An 18908-nucleotide genomic window follows, 5' to 3' on the forward strand; every position below is an offset into this window, starting at 1 on the left:
TCTGCCATTGAATGTCTTTCTCTCCTTTTTCTGGAGAAAAAAAAACGACTAGAGACCTGTGCTTGACGTCTTTTCGATGATGTCGGACTGGGTCAGACATTGGACTGGAAAGGGTTAAATGATATGCGCTCATTTTACATTTTTATAGTGTTAGATATTTTGAAAATAGCTACTTCCAAATAATTAATAAAATTAGTTATGTAGGTGCCTTCCTCTTACGTACTATTAGAACAGAATTCTGTTTAAGCGTATTCAAGCCAAATGTCTCCTTCAACACAACGCCCCAGTGCATCTTAAATAAGAACGAGACATTTTGCTAGCGAGACGAGGCCATTCGGCACATCATGGTCGTTTGGTTGTTAATATTGCACAGAAAGTAAATTGGACAAAAGACAACCAATCTGGCTACTGTAATAAACTGCAAGTACTTTTTATTGCCTTCATGCTGAACCTGTCTGCATTGGCGGACTTTTGCAGTGTGACTCAGAATCCTTATAGTGCTTTCCTGTGCAGGTGAAGCCTTACAGTGATCCTGTTAGGGAAACATATGCTGGCAGTGAAGTCTGTATTCATCCAGGTCTTCTCATAGATAACATTTTTGACATGTAGAGTTTTAATGACATGTGTTGGCGATTTTATATTTTTGCAGCTTCTAGCAAATGCACTGTAATGCCAAAATAAACAAGCATCAGTGAACTCCCTTTTGATCAGCTTCTAACACATTCCTGTTTTGTGTGATCTTTGCTGTGACTTTTTAAATTTTTTTTATAGAAGTAATATGCACTGGGATTCACTTAATTAAACTAGAAGAATGGTTGAAACTACAGGAAAAGTAAACTTTGGCAAAGAGATCGAGGTGGCGATCTGAAAGATGTTTCAATACATTGCTGGCATATCCTCCTTTGTTTTTCACATTTTGACTCTCCGCCTTCAACCAGATTGCCGTTGTCATCTGGCTGAAATCCAAAATAGTGCCACATCAACCTTCTCTCCAGCATTCGCCATGAGACTACACCTCCCAGAAGGACACGGGCTGAAAAGCACTAATTTGATTATTGTTAAATTGTTAATTATCACCTGCACCAGGTAATTATTGTAATTAGTGTCAGGTGCAGGGTTTATAGCGTGCTGCTGTGTGTGAAGGAGCCCGCTTGAGAGTGTGCTCAAGCATATAGACACAAAGGTAGTGCCTCTAGCCTTTTTTGTGAATCGTGTTTTGTGCAAACCTGTTGTGTTTTTTTTCGTTTTTTTTTAACAGGTATACAGCTTTAGCTGTCCTGTTTGAGTTGGGTTGCTGTTTGTGTTTCTAGTTAGTGCTCAAATGGGAGCTCGGTGTTTTGTTTTGTTTGATTCTTTATTAAAGCGCCTTGAAAACTCAGTTTCTCTGTGAGCTGGGTCTGTTTGAAAGGGGCAAAGAGCGTGAACGAGTGGTCACTCCATCACTAATATATATATATATATATATAAAATAACAAAATTAGGGCTGTTAGTTAATCAGTTATCTTCTGTGATTAACTAAAAAAACGTAATACGTCAATTTTTTAAACGCTCGTTAATCACAGCCCTCTGTTTTGATCCTCTTTCTGCCGCAGCATTGTTGAGTGGACGCGATCACAAGTAAAAAAAAAATAAAAATAAAAATACCATTGAAAAGCACCAAATGTGTTTTGAATTGGATTTATTTAAAAAAAAAAAAAAAAAGTATTTGTAAAACACTTCCCTATGGTTCTTTTGATTTAAAGTTTCACACAAGTAAAGCAGATGTGTATTAATCATTAATTGTTTTGTTTACCTGTGTAGTGCTTAAGTGCTTTTTTTTTAAAGCATGATATTTCGAAGATCTAGTTTAAATGCACAGTTGGTATTTTGGAGGAGTGTGTTTGAATAAATCTCTATTTGTGCGGTAATAAACAGTGTTTCTGTAACCCATGCAGCCTGGCGAGTGGGTATTATTACAGTAAGCAGTGTACTGTACTGGTGAAATAAGTTGATCAAGCTGTAGAATTTAAAGGTGAGGTTCCACTGTTTCTAACGTCTACGAGCTTCTGCTGGGAAGTGAGTAGATTGAGTAAGAAATAAGTTGATCGGATATATTAACAAACAGTAAATCATTGAAATTAATTTTGTAAGTATAATTTATATAAATGAGTAGTAGTAAGGTTAGCACTGCTGCCTCGCAGCGCCATGGTCCTGGGTTCGATTCTGCCCTAGGGGTCTGTCTGTGTGGAGTTGGCATGTTCTCCCCGTGTTCTTGTGGGTTTTCTCCAGGTACCGTGTATCGTGAGGGTCTGGAACCAACTCCCCAGTAATGTTGTTGAAGCCGACACCCTGGGATCCTTCAAGAAGCTGCTTGATGAGATTCTGGGATCAATAAGCTACTAACAACCAAACGAGCAAGATGGGCCGAATGGCCTCCTCTCGTTTGTAACCTTTATGTTCTTACTCCCGTTTCCTCCCACAGTCCAAAGACATGCTGTCAGGCTGATTGGTCACTCTAAGTGTGTGTGTGTGTGTGTGTGTGTGTGTGGTGCCCTGCGATGGACTGGCATCCCGTCCAGGGTGTAGTCCCGCCTTGCGCCCTTGTGTCTGCAGGGTTAGGCTCCAGCTCTCTGCGACCCTGTAAAGGATTAAGCAGTTGATGATAATGGATGGATATATTAACAAGCAGTAAATAATTTGAAATTAATTTTGTTAGTATAATTTATATTAGTGAGTAGATCGGATGTCTTTGACAGTATGACACTAGATAAGGGAATGTCAATATCGCTGTAATATATATATTAACTACAAATACATAATCAAAGTGAAGTAGCCTGTGATATTAATGTGTATTTCTGTTTGTGTAACAAATGTTAACTAACAGCATGTTACATATTTATTGTAATTTTGATTAACGTTTTTGCTAAACCATGGTCAATACCTGTAGTTCAGTGCCATGAGAGCTTCTGTAAGAGAGATCATGCAGTAAATGTAAGCCTACATTTTGCCACGTCTAAACTGAAGTTAAAGCTGTATTAATTAATGTAACAGTCCGACCTTGTCATACTAGTATTATGGATGCAGCATGTCATTAGATTATATTAATGAAACATTTTCATTTTGATTAAAGATTGACAACATTTTGACATGTGAAATCATTTAATGTATAAATAAATCTCCGATCACACACAAACTATTCATTGATTGACAACAATGTTATATAAAGATAAAAGGACAGGGGTTTAAAGCAATTTCCCATATAAAGAGTCGTCAGATTTATCAAGGACTTGTGTAGAACCTGTCAGGTTTCTCTGCATTTTTTTTAAACTTTTTCTACCAAAATGCATGCATTATTTTAGTGTTGGGACAAATATCCGAATATTTTGAAAATTATTTTTACATGCATTCGGATACAAAAAATCTGTTTGTCGTCACCAAAAATTCCTTGTTTACCGCCTCACCAGAAGTTTCGCAACAGTTTCAAAAATGGTAAATGAAAGAGAGCTCTGTCTGATTCGCGGGATTAATATATATATATATTGGACACAGAGTCAACAAAGCAGCTTTCAGCCTCCTATTTAAAAGTTTTAGACAGCAAAAAGTTATTAAATCAGATTAGCGCACGCAGCATAGCCATCTGAGTGAATAACACACTGCGCTGCTTCAGCGGCAAGCACGCCATTCTGAAATGCCTGGCTTCAACAGTGCCCAACTTGCTGGGAATGTTGTGTTGTGAATTTTATTCCATTTATATTTATAATTATTAGGGGTGGAACATAATATTCGAGTGTTCGAATATCAGAAATAAAATTATTATTCGAATACTTGAATAAACATTCGATTACTCGCTAATTTAAAAAAAAAACAAACCAACAACTTGCACGATTTTTTTTTAAATGAGGAATCGGTGAAAATGAATCCACAAATAATTACCAACACAATGATGATTGGCAGGCAGGAGGGCACATTTAATTTCCTCTTCTGCTATTGGCTAGTACTGTAAGCAGCAAAGGGTAAGATGGCGTCCTCGCAGAAAAGTACAGCGCGGAATTACTTTGAGAATAATGTACAGTGCAGGCTCTACAGAATCAATATTGCCTATCACAAATCAACACGTGCAATGCTTGATCATTTAAAACTTAAGCACCCATCTACTTTGCAAGCGGATAGTGGAAAAAATCAAACAAGCGTTACATCTTTCGCAACGACAAGTCTTCTGTGATGTTTTTCTAGATGAACAAAATTCAACCTTAATTGCAAAGTGATTGCAGAGGATATGCTAACTATCAGTTCTGTTGAAGGAGAAGGGTTTTGAGAGCTTTGGGATTTGTTGAACCAAAGTATACAGCTCCAGCAAGAAGAGAAACAGGGCTCGACTGGAGAAAGTAAATGCGGAGTGTGCTGCTGCTGTTAACAGTAAGTTGGCAAAAGCAGAAAAGGTTGCTTTAACTACTGACTCATGGACCGCGCTGACTGCAGAGTCTTAAGTGACTATCACTTGTCATTTTATAGTGGACTGGAAATGGAAAGTGTTTTGCAAACTCGCGCAAAACCAGAAAGGCATACAGCAGAAAATCTAGCAGATGTGCTGAGGAGCGCTGCTGAAGTGTGGGATATAAATGGGAAAATGCCAGCAACATTGTTTTAGCAAACAATGCATTTAGTGAGTGGGAATCGAGTTTGTGCTTTGCACATACTCTATAGCTAGCTATTAATGATGGATTTAAACTTTCTAGCACAAGTCATGTGGTTGGTGCTAATCGAAGAGCTGGCGCCAGTATTGCGCTCCTTGAAACGTGCCCCAGCTGCTCTGTGTGGTGAGTCAGGTGGCCATCGCAATGGTGCATCCTGTTGCTGCCACCCTGCTATCGAAGCACGCCTCACTCAATGCAGGAAGCTGAGGCAGTGTCCCCTGACACCGCAGTCAGATTGGGGCGTAAAGTCTGGTTTGATCTTCATAAGAACTAAAGGCTACAAACGAGAGGAGGCCATTCGGCCCATCTTGCTCGTTTGGTTGTCAGTAGCTTATTGATCCCAGAATCTCATCAAGCAGCTTCTTGAAGGATCCCAGGGTGTCAGCTTCAACAACATTACTGGGGAGTTGGTTCCAGGCCCTCACGATTCTCTGTATAAAAAAGTGCCTCCTATTTTCTGTTCTGAATGCCCCTTTGTCTAATCTCCATTTGTGACCCCTGGTCCTTGTTTCTTTTTTCAGGTCGAAAAAGTCCCTTGGGTCGACATTGTCAATACCTTTTAGAATTTTGAATGTTTGAATTAGGTCACCGCGTAGTCTTCTTTGTTCAAGACTGAATAGATTCAATTCTTTTAGCCTGTCTGCATATGACATGCCTTTTAAACCCGGAATAATTCTGGTCACTCTTCTTTGCACTCTTTCTAGAGCAGCAATATTTTTTTGTGACCAGAACTGAACACAATATTCAAGATGAGGTCTTTCTAATGAATTGTACAGTTTTAACATTACTCCCCTTGATTTTAAATTCAACACTTTTCACAATGTATCCGAGCATCTTGTTGGCCTTTTTTATAGCTTCCCCACATTGTCTAGATGAAGACATTTCTGAGTCAACAAAAACTCCTAGGTCTTTTTCATAGATTCCTTCTCCAATTTCAGTATCTCCCATATGATATTTATAATGTACATTTTTATTTCCTGCGTGCAGTACCTTACACTTTTCTCTATTAAATGTCATTTGCCATGTGTCTGCCCAGTTCTGAATCTTGTCTAGATCATTTTGAATGACCTTTGCTGCTGCAACAGTGTTTGCCACTCCTCCTCTTTTGTGTCATCTGCGAATTTAACAAGTTTGCTTACTATACCAGAATTTAAATCATTAATGTAGATTAGGAATAGCAGAGGACCTAATACTGATCCCTGTGGTACACCACTGGTTACCACACTCCATTCTGAGGTTTCTCCTCTAATCAGTACTTTCTGTTTTCTACATGTTAACCACTCCCTAATCCATGTACGTGTGTTTCCTTGAATTCCAACTGCGTTCAGTTTGACTTAATCTCAACTTAATCTGGCATGACTTGGACGCAAGGGTGTCCGACAACTAACGAAAACATCTTTTGAGATCCGAAAGGATGAAAACGGAATAGAATAGCGCCCTTGCGTATAACGAGCACACACTCACCTCAAGATACAGCTTCAGCATCCATGGCAGCGTGGCTAATGGATGGAAAAATCCAACGGCCACACAGACATTTTTCCAGGGGGCGGCGACGAAAAAAGAATTAAAAAAACAAGCAACATTTATGAGCATCTCAACAGGGCCTGGAACAATCTGCCTCGAGTGCAGAGGTAGCTTCTGAGATGTAGGGCATCTGCTGACTCCACAGACTGCATGTGTACAAGCTGCACAGTCACCAGCCCTTTCTGGCAGAGTCATGCCTACACCAGCTCCTCTTCTGACAGCGCTTTTGGTTCAACCTTCTGACAGTACTTAGCACCTTTTATTTTTTCTTGCAGCTGCCTCAGCAGTGTAGTTCGGAAATACTGTTGCTTGTTTGTCATCCCTAGATTTAGCCCGGTCTGTTCATCAACCTATTATTATAAAAAAAAAAAAAAAAGCTATAGGGTAAGGTTATACGCCTGTATTCACTGTAGGGTGGGGTGATGCGCTGGTATTCACTGTAGGGTGGGGTGATGCGCTGGTATTCACTGTAGGGTGGGGTGATGCGCTGGTATTCACTGTAGGGTGGGGTGATGCGCTGGTATTATTGTTGATACCGGCATTTTTTAACCCTTTTGCGGTCCATTTATTCGGCGCTTGTCAGGCGCTGTTTATTTTACACGCGCTGTTTAATCCCCCCCCCCCCCCCCCCCCGAGTAAAACAGGTTTAAAAGGCACTGAATTGCAACAGGACACTCTGTACTGTAGCTACAGCCAAGCCCCACCCCTTCTATGCTGTATTTGTCACATACTTCTTTATAGTCGTGCACACTGATAAATCCTCTCCTGATCACTCGTTTTATCACCAAACTCCTCAATAACGTGATCCAAGTCATTATTTTATTACTATAACATCTCCAAAAGCTCTGTAGATGTCTGTGATATTCTTTGAGCGCTGGATGCAGAAGCAGCTCTCTCTTTTGTTTATGACAGTGTTATCTCTGGTGCATGGGACAATCAGATATGCCTCTTTTTTTTCGGTTTCATTCTGCTCCTGTCGGTCTCACTCGGCCATTCAAAGGTTTTCTCTGCTTTTTCTGGAGAAAAAAACGACTAGAGACCCGTGCTTTACGTGTTTTTGATGATATGGGACAGGGTCTAACATTGGACTGGAAAGGGAAAATTGTAATGTCGGACCTGGTCCGTCACAGGAGCGCAAAGGGTTAAGAACAATAAAAATATTGTTGCAAGTTATCGTTCCCCTTTTTTTTTTTTTTTTTCTGGTCCACCCTTGTCTTGTGCAGGATGCGAACTGCAAAGATTAAGCCTTGACCGGATCCATTTGAACTTCATAGGTAGTACAGATTAATATTTGTATTGCGGTATATTTCAATTTTTAATTACAGAACGGCTGTTTTATTGGGTGTCAAGTCAGTCGTTTAATCAATCGGGCGTCTCGTTAAACTTTTAAACAGGTTCATTTTAATTGTTCGATGTATAGACCCCAGTGTTTTGGACACAGGCTTCATTTAGCTGATTTTGTTAACAGTGTGAGTGTACCCTTGTTTGTGTTATTAGAGTATGTTTAACTAGCAATACTATTGCATTGTGGTATTTCGCATGCCCTAGGGTGTGCCGCCTTACACGAGTTATATTAAAAATGATTTGCCTTTAATATTGAATATTAAATTGTTTACTTACCCAGTGTTTCTGTGGTATGTTAACAAACGTTCTTTGTATATATGCATACAATCCATGGCAAAAGAATAAGTAACTTATTATGATAGAATAAATGTGTTTTATTTTCTTTCTCAGTCATGGCCTTAATACCTGAAAACCCATAGAAGCGCTTTGGGCCTGTCATATAAAAACAGTTTTTAAAAGTACTTCTAGTTTTATATTTTTTATGTACAATTGCAAAAACCCCAAAAAAAACCCACCTTAATCAGAATGTTAAATATATCGTGATGTACATCTTCTTGAATATCATGATGTATTTTTTGAGGTATATCGCCCACCCCTCATCCAACAGGCAAAGTATAAGAGCAAAACGTGTTGTCCTTTGCACAATCTTGTTGTCCCGGGCGTCGGCGATATGTATTGCGCACCCCTGGATGGTCATCACGCCTTTTAAAGAGAGGTGATCATGCTAATGTAGCTAATAAGAGGTGAGAGAATGGATTTTAAAGATGGTCAGCGCTCCTGTAAAGAGAGGGTCCAGTGATCATGCTAATAAAGCTAATAAGAGGTGAGAGAATGGATCTCATAGATGGTCAGCACTCCTTGTTTAAGTGTTTCGAAGGCTGTGTTTAAACGTTTTGAAGGCTTTGTCATTGGCATTGTGAGTGTGAGATCTACATGCTCAGAAATTAATAGTGTAGTTGTTGCTAATAGGTTCCAGTGGGGATTGGGAGTTGTAATATTCAGGGATGGAAATAATTGCACAGCAGTTTGATCCATTTCTGGTTTCCCTATGCGTAAGACACACCTGAGCTTGTTACCTAGACACACTGGGGGCTAGTCAAGCTGGTAGTAAAACCTGGAATGGATGACACTGCTGTGCAATAGGAGTCTTATTTCCACCCCTGGTATTGATCTAAAGTATAAGTCTCTTACACCTCTCTCTCTCTCTCTGTTGCAGGTCCTCTCTCCTCCTCTGCTCTGCTGTGTGTGTGCCACCCCCCTCCTGTTTGGGGGCGCCCCCCCTGCCCCCCCGCCATGCCTTCGAATGCGCGGGCAGGGAGCCTGAAGGACCCCGAGGTGGCGGAACTCTTCTACAGAGAGGACCCCGAGAAGCTGTTTGCTGATCTCCGGGAGATCGGCCATGGCAGCTTCGGGGCCGTCTACTTTGTACGTACTGAACTGTACTGTAGATACTGAGGATCAGTATAGGGAGGACGCACACGAGATACTGAGGATCAGTATAGGGAGGACGCACACGAGATACTGAGTATCAGTATAGTGAGGATCCACACGAGATACTGAGGATCAGTATAGGGAGGACGCACACGAGATACTATCAGTATAGTGAGGACGCACACGAGATACTGAGGATCAGTATAGGGAGGACGCACACGAGATACTGAGGATCAGTATAGTGAGGACGCACACGAGATACTGAGGATCAGTATAGTGAGGACGCACACGAGATACTACGAGATACTGAGGATCAGTATAGTGAGGACGCACACGAGATACTGAGGATCAGTATAGTGAGGACGCACACGGATCAGTATAGTGAGGACGCACACGAGATACTGAGGATCAGTATAGGGAGGACGCACACGAGATACTGAGGATCAGTATAGTGAGGACGCGCACGAGATACTGGGGATCAGTATAGTGAGGACGCACACGAGATACTGGGGATCAGTATAGTGAGGACGCACACGAGATACTGGGGATCAGTATAGTGAGGACGCACACGAGATACTGAGGATCAGTATAGTGAGGACGCGCACGAGATACTGAGGATCAGTATAGTGAGGACGCGCACGAGATACTGGGGATCAGTATAGTGAGGACGCACACGAGATACTGAGGATCAGTATAGTGAGGACGCACACGAGATATTGAGGATCAGTATAGTGAGGACGCGCACGAGATACTGGGGATCAGTATAGTGAGGACGCGCACGAGATACTGAGGATCAGTATAGTGAGGACGCACACGAGATACTGAGGATAATACTCATGATGAGAAATACAGAATTTTATAATGAAAATAGATACTGTGCTGTAGATAGTGTTAATAATTATAAGGATACATACTGTAGATACTGAATTGGTTATATACATACTGTTGATATTGATTGAGAATAATAATGAGACCCTGAACTATGAGTAGATACTGTACTGAATTATAATGAGGATAATTATTTATAAGGTTATTGAGGGTAGGTACTGTACTGCAGATACTGATAATAATTCTAATAGGGATACACTCTGTAGATACGAAGCTATGTCAATGCTACATACCCGATCCGCACTCAAACGCTCTAATTAATGCAGCTCAAAGCACCCACACTGCAGCACCTTTTCATGTTTAGTCTTCATTTAATGTGCTATGCAGTGGGAGTCTTATTCCTATCCCTGAATTGGTAAACAATGGTTTATATCAAAAGTCTAAATGTTTAGTTGATCTCCCCCTCTTTCTTCTTCTCTCTCAGGCGCGTGATATCCGTAACAATGAGGTTGTGGCGATCAAGAAAATGTCGTACAGCGGGAAGCAGTCCAATGAGGTGAGTGTGTGAGGCAATGGCAGCAGATACTTCATTCTAGTACAGGGGTGTGCAATCAATCACGATCCTGGAGGACCATTATTCCACTCCAGGTTAAAAATGAGAGAATGAACAACCTCAGGGTCTGGATGGAGGATTAACCCATACACTACCAAATTAATTTCTGTGAAGTAATCAGAACACAGTCTGTTTTGATGGAATTGATGCATTCTAAATCAATACAACTTCACAGAAAACAAAATGAAATCCTTTTGTTTTGGCTACAAACTGCTTTGTCTTATTTTGAGGACAGTCCAGTGAGACGTGTTTCTGTAATCAGAGCAATGGAATTTCACACCGGCTGTGAAGCTCAACACATAGAAAATGGAGCTGATATATCATCACTGTGGGGAGGAAGAAACACCAAGAAATGGATCATTCATAGGCTTCAGTTTCTTATTTTACATCGAGGAGTCATAAAAGCATCTGAAGGGCTGTATTTGAAGAATTATAACAGTACATCCAGACTTAACTTTTACAGTTAACAAAATCAGAGGAGTAAGTTATCATAGCAATATAGTTAGAGAAACTTTAAATAACAAGTAGATGTCAGTTAAAATGCTCCAAAAAAATTACAAAGCAGCCCCTCTTCAAATGAGGACAGTGGCACTTAGTGGGTTAATCTGGTTCAATTGATCAATTCTAGACCAGAAGTGGAAAGGGCAACTTTGGATACCCCTGTTCCATTTCCCCTCCGGGACAGTTTAGCTCTTTCATGCTTGAGGACCTCGTGGGGACAGATTAAAAGAAATAAAAAAAATAAATAAAGCTATCTGTCTATCGCTATCTGTCTCCATCTGACCGCCTGTCGGCTTTATTGGCATAACAAGAATAAACAACTTTTGCCAAAGCAATGTATAACAAACGTTGTTAAACTTTCATCCTCCCTTTCTCCCTCTTCCTTCCCTCTCTGCTTCCCGTTTCCCCCTCCTTTTCTCCCTTACTCTGTATGTCTTTCTCCCACCCTCCATCGATCTCAATCCTTCCCTCTCCCTCACTCTTGCAGCCCTGTGATGGGATTACAGTGTGACGTGTTCACTGTGTGTCCCTCAGGCTGGGACAGGTCTCTACATACTGGCCAGCCAGTATGACTGTTTGTAAGTCCTCCCCCAGCAGGACTGACTCTCTGTGTGTCAGGCATGTTTGTGAATTCTGGGGCAGAACTGCAGAATTTAGGGAAGAAAATGTTGCTCACAGTTCACAGTGACCACATAGCTGGCTGTCTATGGGCAGCCAGGACTGTATGTGCCATCCCGTTTCAATGGCCAGGTGGTGGACACTGAGTCTGTACTTGGTCAGGATCTGCCTGTGCTTTGTGTCTCTCACCTGACCAGGTATTCTGTCAAGGTGTATTCTTTTTAGGGCCCGATAGCACTCCAGTTTGTTTAGTTTTTTAGGGTTTTTATCCCAATGGCCCAGATAGGAGTGTTTGAGGTGTTTTGTAATTTGGTGTATTCTAATTGGAATTGTTTTAGCAGAGCTGTGCTGAAGCTTGCTGATGTCAGTGCAGAGCTTCAGGACCAGCTGGCTGAAGGGAATCTCTTCTGGGCTGAGCTCTTAGCTTTTCAGGTCTTTATGTTGGTAGGAGTTTGGGTCACTGTGTTTTAACCCTTAGCGATGCATTTATTCAGCACCTGTCAGGCGTGTCAGGTCCAATTTATTTTTACACCCGCTGTTTAAATTTATTTATTTATTTTTTTCAGACTAAAACAGGTTTAAAAGGCATTGAATCGCAAAAGGACATTCGGTACTGCAACTCCAGCCAAGCCCCACCCCTTGTTTGCTGTATTTTTCACATACCTCTTTATAGACGTGCACACTGATAAATCCTCTCCTGATCACTCGTTTTATCACCAAACTCCTCAATAATGTGATCAAAGTCATTATTTTATTACTGTAACCTCTCAAAAAGCTCTGCAGATCTCTGTGGTGCAGGGGCTGTGTGTATTTGGCTCTTACTGGTCTCACTCGGCCATAGAAAGGTTTTCTCGTCTTTTTCCAGAGAAAAAATAATTAGAGACCTGTGCTTGACGTCTTTTTGATTATGTCGGACAGGGTCCGACATCGGACTGGAAAGGGAAAATTGTAATGTCGGACCTGGTCCGATTTACGACCGCAAAGGGTTAATGCTCTTTTTTGGATGTTAATAATCAATGGGTAATGGCCTAATTCGGCCCTGCCTGCATTATTCGGTGTTTCTTTGTAGTTTTAGTGTTTTTATAGAACTCTGCGTGCAGGGTTTCTGTGGGGTGTCCCATTTTGTGTAGTCCTGGTTTGTACTTGGACCTCACACTTCAATTGGCTGAATCACACTTTTGAAAATTGAGCCAAATCGTTATATGGGGATTTATATTATAGAGCCTAGTCTTTATGGCATAAAAAGCCCTGTATGCTTCTCCTTTCACTGCCAGGTTAAAGCTCCCTGAGGCGCTGATGGTCAGACCCAGGTATGTGTAGCTGCTGGTGTGTTCCAGGGTGCTGTTGTCTAGAGTGAAGTGGTATTTGTTTACCTGAGATCTAGCATTCTTCTGGAATGTCATCATTTTAGGCTTATCCAGGTGTACTGTCAGTGCCCAGGTCTGACAGTACAGCTCTAGCAGTGACAGGCTCTGCTGAAGCCCCTGCTGTGTGGAGGACAGCAGGACCAGGTCATCTGCGTAGAGCAGGAATTTCATTTGTGTGTCGTGTAGAGAGAGGCCAGGGGCTGGAGCCACAGTGCTGGAGCAGCGAGTTTGATATAGATGTTGAACAACGTTGGGCTCGGACTGCAGCCCTGTCTCGCCCCACGCCCCTGTGCGAAGAATTCTGTTCTTTTGTTACCAGTTTTCAAACCACATTAATTTTTCTGAATACATTGACTTTACGATGTCATAGGCTTTGAAGAAGTTTAAAGATGATTCCTTTATACCGAATTGAATCAAATGCCTTTTTAAAATCAATTAAGCAAGCGAATATTTTTCCTTTTAATTAGTTTGGTGGATGTGTTTGTTGGTAAGGGTGTGGAGGGTGTAAATACGATCAGAAGTGCAGTGTTTTGGGAGGAAGCCAATCTGACTTTTACTCAGGACACTGTTTGGTAAGGAAGGCCAGTATTGGGCATTAACCCTTTAAGTAGTACAGACGTAGCGGTACATTCTGCATCTTTAAACTTGAATTACTGAGCCTACAAAACCCCTGATCACATGATATTGTAACACTAGGTTTCTTTAACACCTGTCATTGGTCTCTTGTGCCCTCTGCCAGACTGACTGAATTATATACAAAAATGTCAACACTGTCTAAATCGGCAAAAATTGCTCAGTGAGAAAGAAGAATTAGAAATAATATTGACTTCAGATTTTAATTCAAATACATACAGTTCTACTAAATCAGATGTCAACGAGTGTGTCAGTGAAGGCATAAGCGAAGAATATTTACCATCAACATCAAGTGATAGGCGTTATTGATGGCATTGTTGACACACTCGCCCCCTCTACCCCACCACCTGTTTACCTGGATTTGATTTCTTCATGTCTCTCTCTCTCGCTCTCTCAGCCCTTTTTTTTGTTAGGATGTGTTGTTGTTGTTCCACCTGTTGTTTTTTAGTCAAACCTTTCCCCTATGACAAAATAAAAATGAATATTTGTTATTTATTTACAGTAAATTATTTGTTTACATCTTTTCATTGTGATGTAAGTAAACTGCTAATAGGCCTACTAACAAGATGTATCGAGATCTGTCTATATGGTGTGTAAATAGTTGTGTAATTGTAATCAATACATTTCTCTTGTCAGTATTCATTACATACATACAAACCTATACCTCTCAGCTTGTTTGTAAGCTGCACTTGTAATAATCAAGCGTGTACAGAAGACAGAAAAGAAAACCTCACTCCTGTAGGGCCTGCAAGGCATTTTAGAACTCGCTACTCAAAGGGTTAATGGTACTGCAGAACAGGAGCTACAGCGTAAGAGGACAACACAGCTCCCAGGCAGCTAACAGGCAAGCCCGCAGGCGCCCGGCCAGACTAGAGGGGTCACTGGTGCGCGGTCAGCCGAGGACATCCTGGCCGACCTAGACCCCCCCCCCCCCCCCACGACGCTTAGAGGGTGGGGGTTAGATATCCTGCTCTCAGTACTAGATTGAGGAGTTTGAGCAGAGCCCCCCTGCAGACCGTGTCTGCTGTGTTTCAACATCTCAGCACTGATGCTGTCAGGCTCGCAGGCTTTCCTGGAACTCTTACGAAGTTATTGGGGTATCTACGGGGTTCCGGTTTTCTTTGATACAGGATTCTGATCTTTTTAGTTTTTCGCAAATATAAATTTTGAGTTGTTTGTTTTTGTATTTCATCGTAAAGGTTTTCAAAATGTTTTTTTCAGAATGTTTCCATTTTTGGATTGCCAATTCTGGTTTTGTTGAATTTATTCTTTTGGTTTTTCAAATTTACTATTTTTTATTTATATTTTTCAGCTGCTTTTTCTAAATATAGTATTTCGGTCTTTTGCAGCCAGATTTACTCCTGTTTTGGTGGGTTGATACTGTGTGTTTTGACATGAATGTATTAGAATTTCCATTTCGTTCGTGCCAATTGCTTCTTTGCACAGTTCTGTAGTGTTTGGAGATATGTAGGAGTGATGAAGCTTGTACAACTTGCAGGGCTTTGTCTTGTGCTGTTAGGCAGCTCTCTTTATATAAACCGTGATTTGGCTGTGGTCTGACAGGGTGTGAGATCTGACAGTGAATGCATTAATAAAGGAGGGGTCTAGGTCAGTGATGGCACAGTCCATCACACTGTTACCAAGAGCTGAGCTGTAGGTCTATCTTCCTAAAGCGTCCCCTCTTATCATGCTGTTAATGATGTACAGATCTAGACCTTGACAGAGGTGCAGTACTTCTCTCCCATTCTTGTTCACCTCACTGTCGTGGCTGTTTGTGATTGATGTATTTTGGGTGTGGTGCAGAGGGGTCTGTCTGGGTATATGATTGTTTCGCTGTGTGTTAGTCAGGCTGTCGCCCTGTCCTGGAGGTAAACTCCCCACTGAGCAGCATGTTCTCCTGGACCTGGAACTGGCAGATCTCTGTGTGAAGAGTTTGAAAAATGTCATCATTTGAATAGGGAGAGCAACACAGGCTGCACACAGGAAACCATCAGACTGTGAGGATATGAAACAACGGATTCTCATCCACATGTGATTCATTGGTCTTGAAGCTCCTCCCCACTCTAATGCCCCCCCGGCCCCCACCCCCTCGCCGCCACGCTAGACTGTGCTGTGTTGCAGGGAGGGCATTATGATTTCTCTGTAGTCTGAGGGACTGTGAGAGGGCATGTCTGCATGGCACAGTGTCCTCTGCAGAGTAACCATATCCATATTTGAGATACTGTTGATGAATTCATGGTCTGTGCTTGATGAACACAGGCCCTGAATATTCCAAGTGCTGTTGATCCAAAGAGCTATTGTAGCTGTAATCTATTATATGCTACTTGTCATTTAGAATGAGATACAATGTGAATTTTTTTAATATAAATCAGTTATGTACAGTTGTTCTATAATTATTATTATTCCTGTTACCATCACAACGACTTAATAATAATATTATTATTATTATTATCATCCCTATTGTTCTACACATATCAATTACACATTCTTTGATTTTAACAATGCAATTCGAGCGAGATGTTCTTAGCTCACTAGTCTGGTGCAAATCAAGTTCAGGAGTTGCCATATCTCCCCCAGCTAGTGAGAGCTGCAGCTGTCTGTCTGTCTCTCTCTTGATCTCGCTCTCTATTGCTCTCGCTCTATCATACTCACTCTCTCTCTCTCTCTCTCTCTCTCTGGATGCCAGTCCCGTCCCCCCCCCCACTTTCAGGTATTACATATTTCATGCATGAAAGGATCAGTGTGAATATCGCTTATTTTTATGTAAGCAATTAAGTGCTTGTTGCAAAAATGTGAAATACAATGAAGAGGTAAGAGAATGGATTTTAAAGATGGTCAGCGCTCCTGTTAATAAAGCTAATGAGGTGAGAGAATGGATTTTAAAGATGGTCAGCACTCCTTTAAAGGGAGGGACCAGTGATCCTGTTAATAAAGCTAATAACAGGTGAGGGAATGGATTTTAAAGATGGTCAGCGCTCCTGTAAAGGGAGGGGTCAGTGATCATGTTAATAAAGCTAATAAGAGGTGAGAGAATGGATTTTAAAGATGGTCAGCGCTAGAGATTACATTTCATTCTAATAAAAGGGAAGGAAATGGATTTTAAAACCTTGGTTAGCTCTTTTGAAATTGTTTTGCTTCTTAAACTTTTTCAATTGGAGCGTTTTTCTCCCTTGTTTAGAAATGGCAGGACATCATTAAGGAGGTGAAGTTTCTTCAGAAGCTGAGACACCCGAACACTATAGAGTACCGAGGATGCTACCTGAGAGAGCACACTGCGTGGGTGAGTGATACTAATAGTTATTTACTATTATTATAATAATTAGAACACACCATGAGTATGTACTGGATGTTTATTATCAGAGGACACCTAGCATGGGTATGCCCTAGGCAGCATTATTATTATTATTATTATTATTATTATTATTATTATTATTATTATTATTATTATTTAAGGTTATCTGTAGGATAAGCGATGTCCTCTCCTGTAGTTTTGGGCTTGTGAAGCACAGTGATTTTTTTATTTTACAGCAAGACCTTTCAATATGTAACACGTTTAAAATAGAAAAATACCCCAGGATAAGCTGGAACTTACTTCACCCCAGTGAATTAACTACAACACAAAGGATGCCAAATAGCAGTTCAAGTTAAACGTTTTGTAGCTGAACAAGCAAACTGAAATGTAACTTTAAACACTTCAAATAAAACAAACATGGAAATGGCATTGTAAATGGGGGGGGGGGGGGGGGGCTCACCATTTTGGTTGTCGCTTTATCAAAATAATTTAAAAAAATAAACACCTACCTACCGTTTTTAGACTGAATATCCCAAACTATGACACAGTGGCCTATATTTAAATCAGAAAGTATTTATTGAAACCACCTTGTGCTCAACTAACTAATGGAACTAATGCAATTCCTTGTCGAAATGTATTTTGTTTTATCTGTAAGTTCTACAAGAATGCAACCATATCTGTCATCGAAGCATTTGATATACCATCAGTACGGTTAACCAGGCTGTTTCATTGGTGCAAATTAAGTGGTACGAAATTATCCTCTTAGGTCTTCAGCTGTTGACTGAGATTTTGGTAACTAACAAGTCACACACACCTATGAAGACAGCGATTTTAAAAAAAGTAGTAATGCGGGCCACAATATTGTTGAATCCTGCGTTGTATGACTTTATAAATTAAGGTTAGAACCACAACCGAGCTGTTTGAAAGAATTCCACCACAGTAGCGCTACATCTAAAAGATTGATTCAACGTGTTATAGTGACTGGTTTGTTCATAAATATATATATATATATCTTCACCAGGAGTCTCCAGTATTTTGGACTCTCCTCCCGGGTTCAGATCTTTCTCCCGTATTCTATTGTTAAACCCCCTTATCTCAGCAAATCTTTAATGTCTGCAAAATTCACGGCCAGTATGTGTGGTTACTTTAGGACCCAGGGGAGCCGTGTGGCAGGCAGGCATAGAGAATGAGGCAAGTTCACATACTTAGCCATCCACTATGTCACTCTCACTTACTGTAGAGGTTGTTTTTTTTTCCATTTGACATTTTTTGAAAACTGTCACACAAATTCTGGTAAGACGGTAAAGAAGCGCAAGGCATTTTTAACGTTTGCAGCTAATATGAACAGCTCATTTTTGAATCCGAATACCTGCAAAAAAAAAAAAAAAAATTAGTTTGAACGTTCGGATATTTGTCCCAGCGTAGTATCTACTGATCTCTTGTGGCTGGGTATTCTGAACGTGCTCATTCTCTCCTCTCTCTCTCTCTCTCTTTCAGCTTGTCATGGAGTATTGTTTGGGCTCTGCTTCAGATTTGCTGGAGGGTAAGTGATCTTGTTCTGCTATAAAAACATGTGTTTGTTTCTTCACATTTGAGATCTTTACAGTGCCTGGATGTGCATGTGCGTGGAGAATTGTTCTGTATATAGCTGCAGGGACCTTAACCAGCTCTGGGATAGATCGTTAAAGTGATGCACTGGCGTGTTACTTTTCAAAATCGAGGTTTTTTTAATATGAAGAAAACGTGAATACAGTAGACCTACTTCTGATTTTGGTTTGTCCGATGTGAATGTAGTGCGTCACTGTGGCGTGGTGGTTAGCGCTGCTGCCTCACAGCACCAGGGTCCTGGGTTCGATTCTGCCCTAGTCTGTCTGTGTGGAGTTTGCATGTTCTCCCTGTGTTCTTGTGGGTTTCCTCCCACAGTATAAAGCCATGCTGTTCAGGCTGATTGGTCACTCTAAATTGCCCTGTGTGTGTGTGTGGTGTCCTGCGATGGTCTGGAATCCCGTCCAGGGTGTAGTTCCGCCTTGCACCCTTGTGTCTGCAGGGTTAGGCTCCGGCTCTCTGCGACCCTGTAAAGGATT

At 41.1% G+C, this 18908-nt stretch overlaps 1 protein-coding gene across 1 annotated transcript in view; it reads left to right on the forward strand.

Moving 5' to 3' along the window:
* The window catches only part of LOC121306749 (serine/threonine-protein kinase TAO2-like), a 71193-nt gene that overhangs the window by 16445 nt on the left and 35840 nt on the right, over positions 1-18908 (forward strand). Inside the window, exons 2-5 of the mRNA XM_041238655.1 lie at positions 8758-8966; positions 10285-10356; positions 16711-16812; positions 18322-18367. Of these exons, the coding sequence (XP_041094589.1) occupies positions 8835-8966; positions 10285-10356; positions 16711-16812; positions 18322-18367 (352 nt within the window). The 5' untranslated portion in view covers positions 8758-8834. The remainder of the gene's footprint in view (positions 1-8757; positions 8967-10284; positions 10357-16710; positions 16813-18321; positions 18368-18908) is intronic.

The sequence above is a fragment of the Polyodon spathula genome, chromosome 50 (assembly GCF_017654505.1).
Source record: "Polyodon spathula isolate WHYD16114869_AA chromosome 50, ASM1765450v1, whole genome shotgun sequence".
NCBI lineage: Eukaryota > Metazoa > Chordata > Actinopteri > Acipenseriformes > Polyodontidae > Polyodon > Polyodon spathula.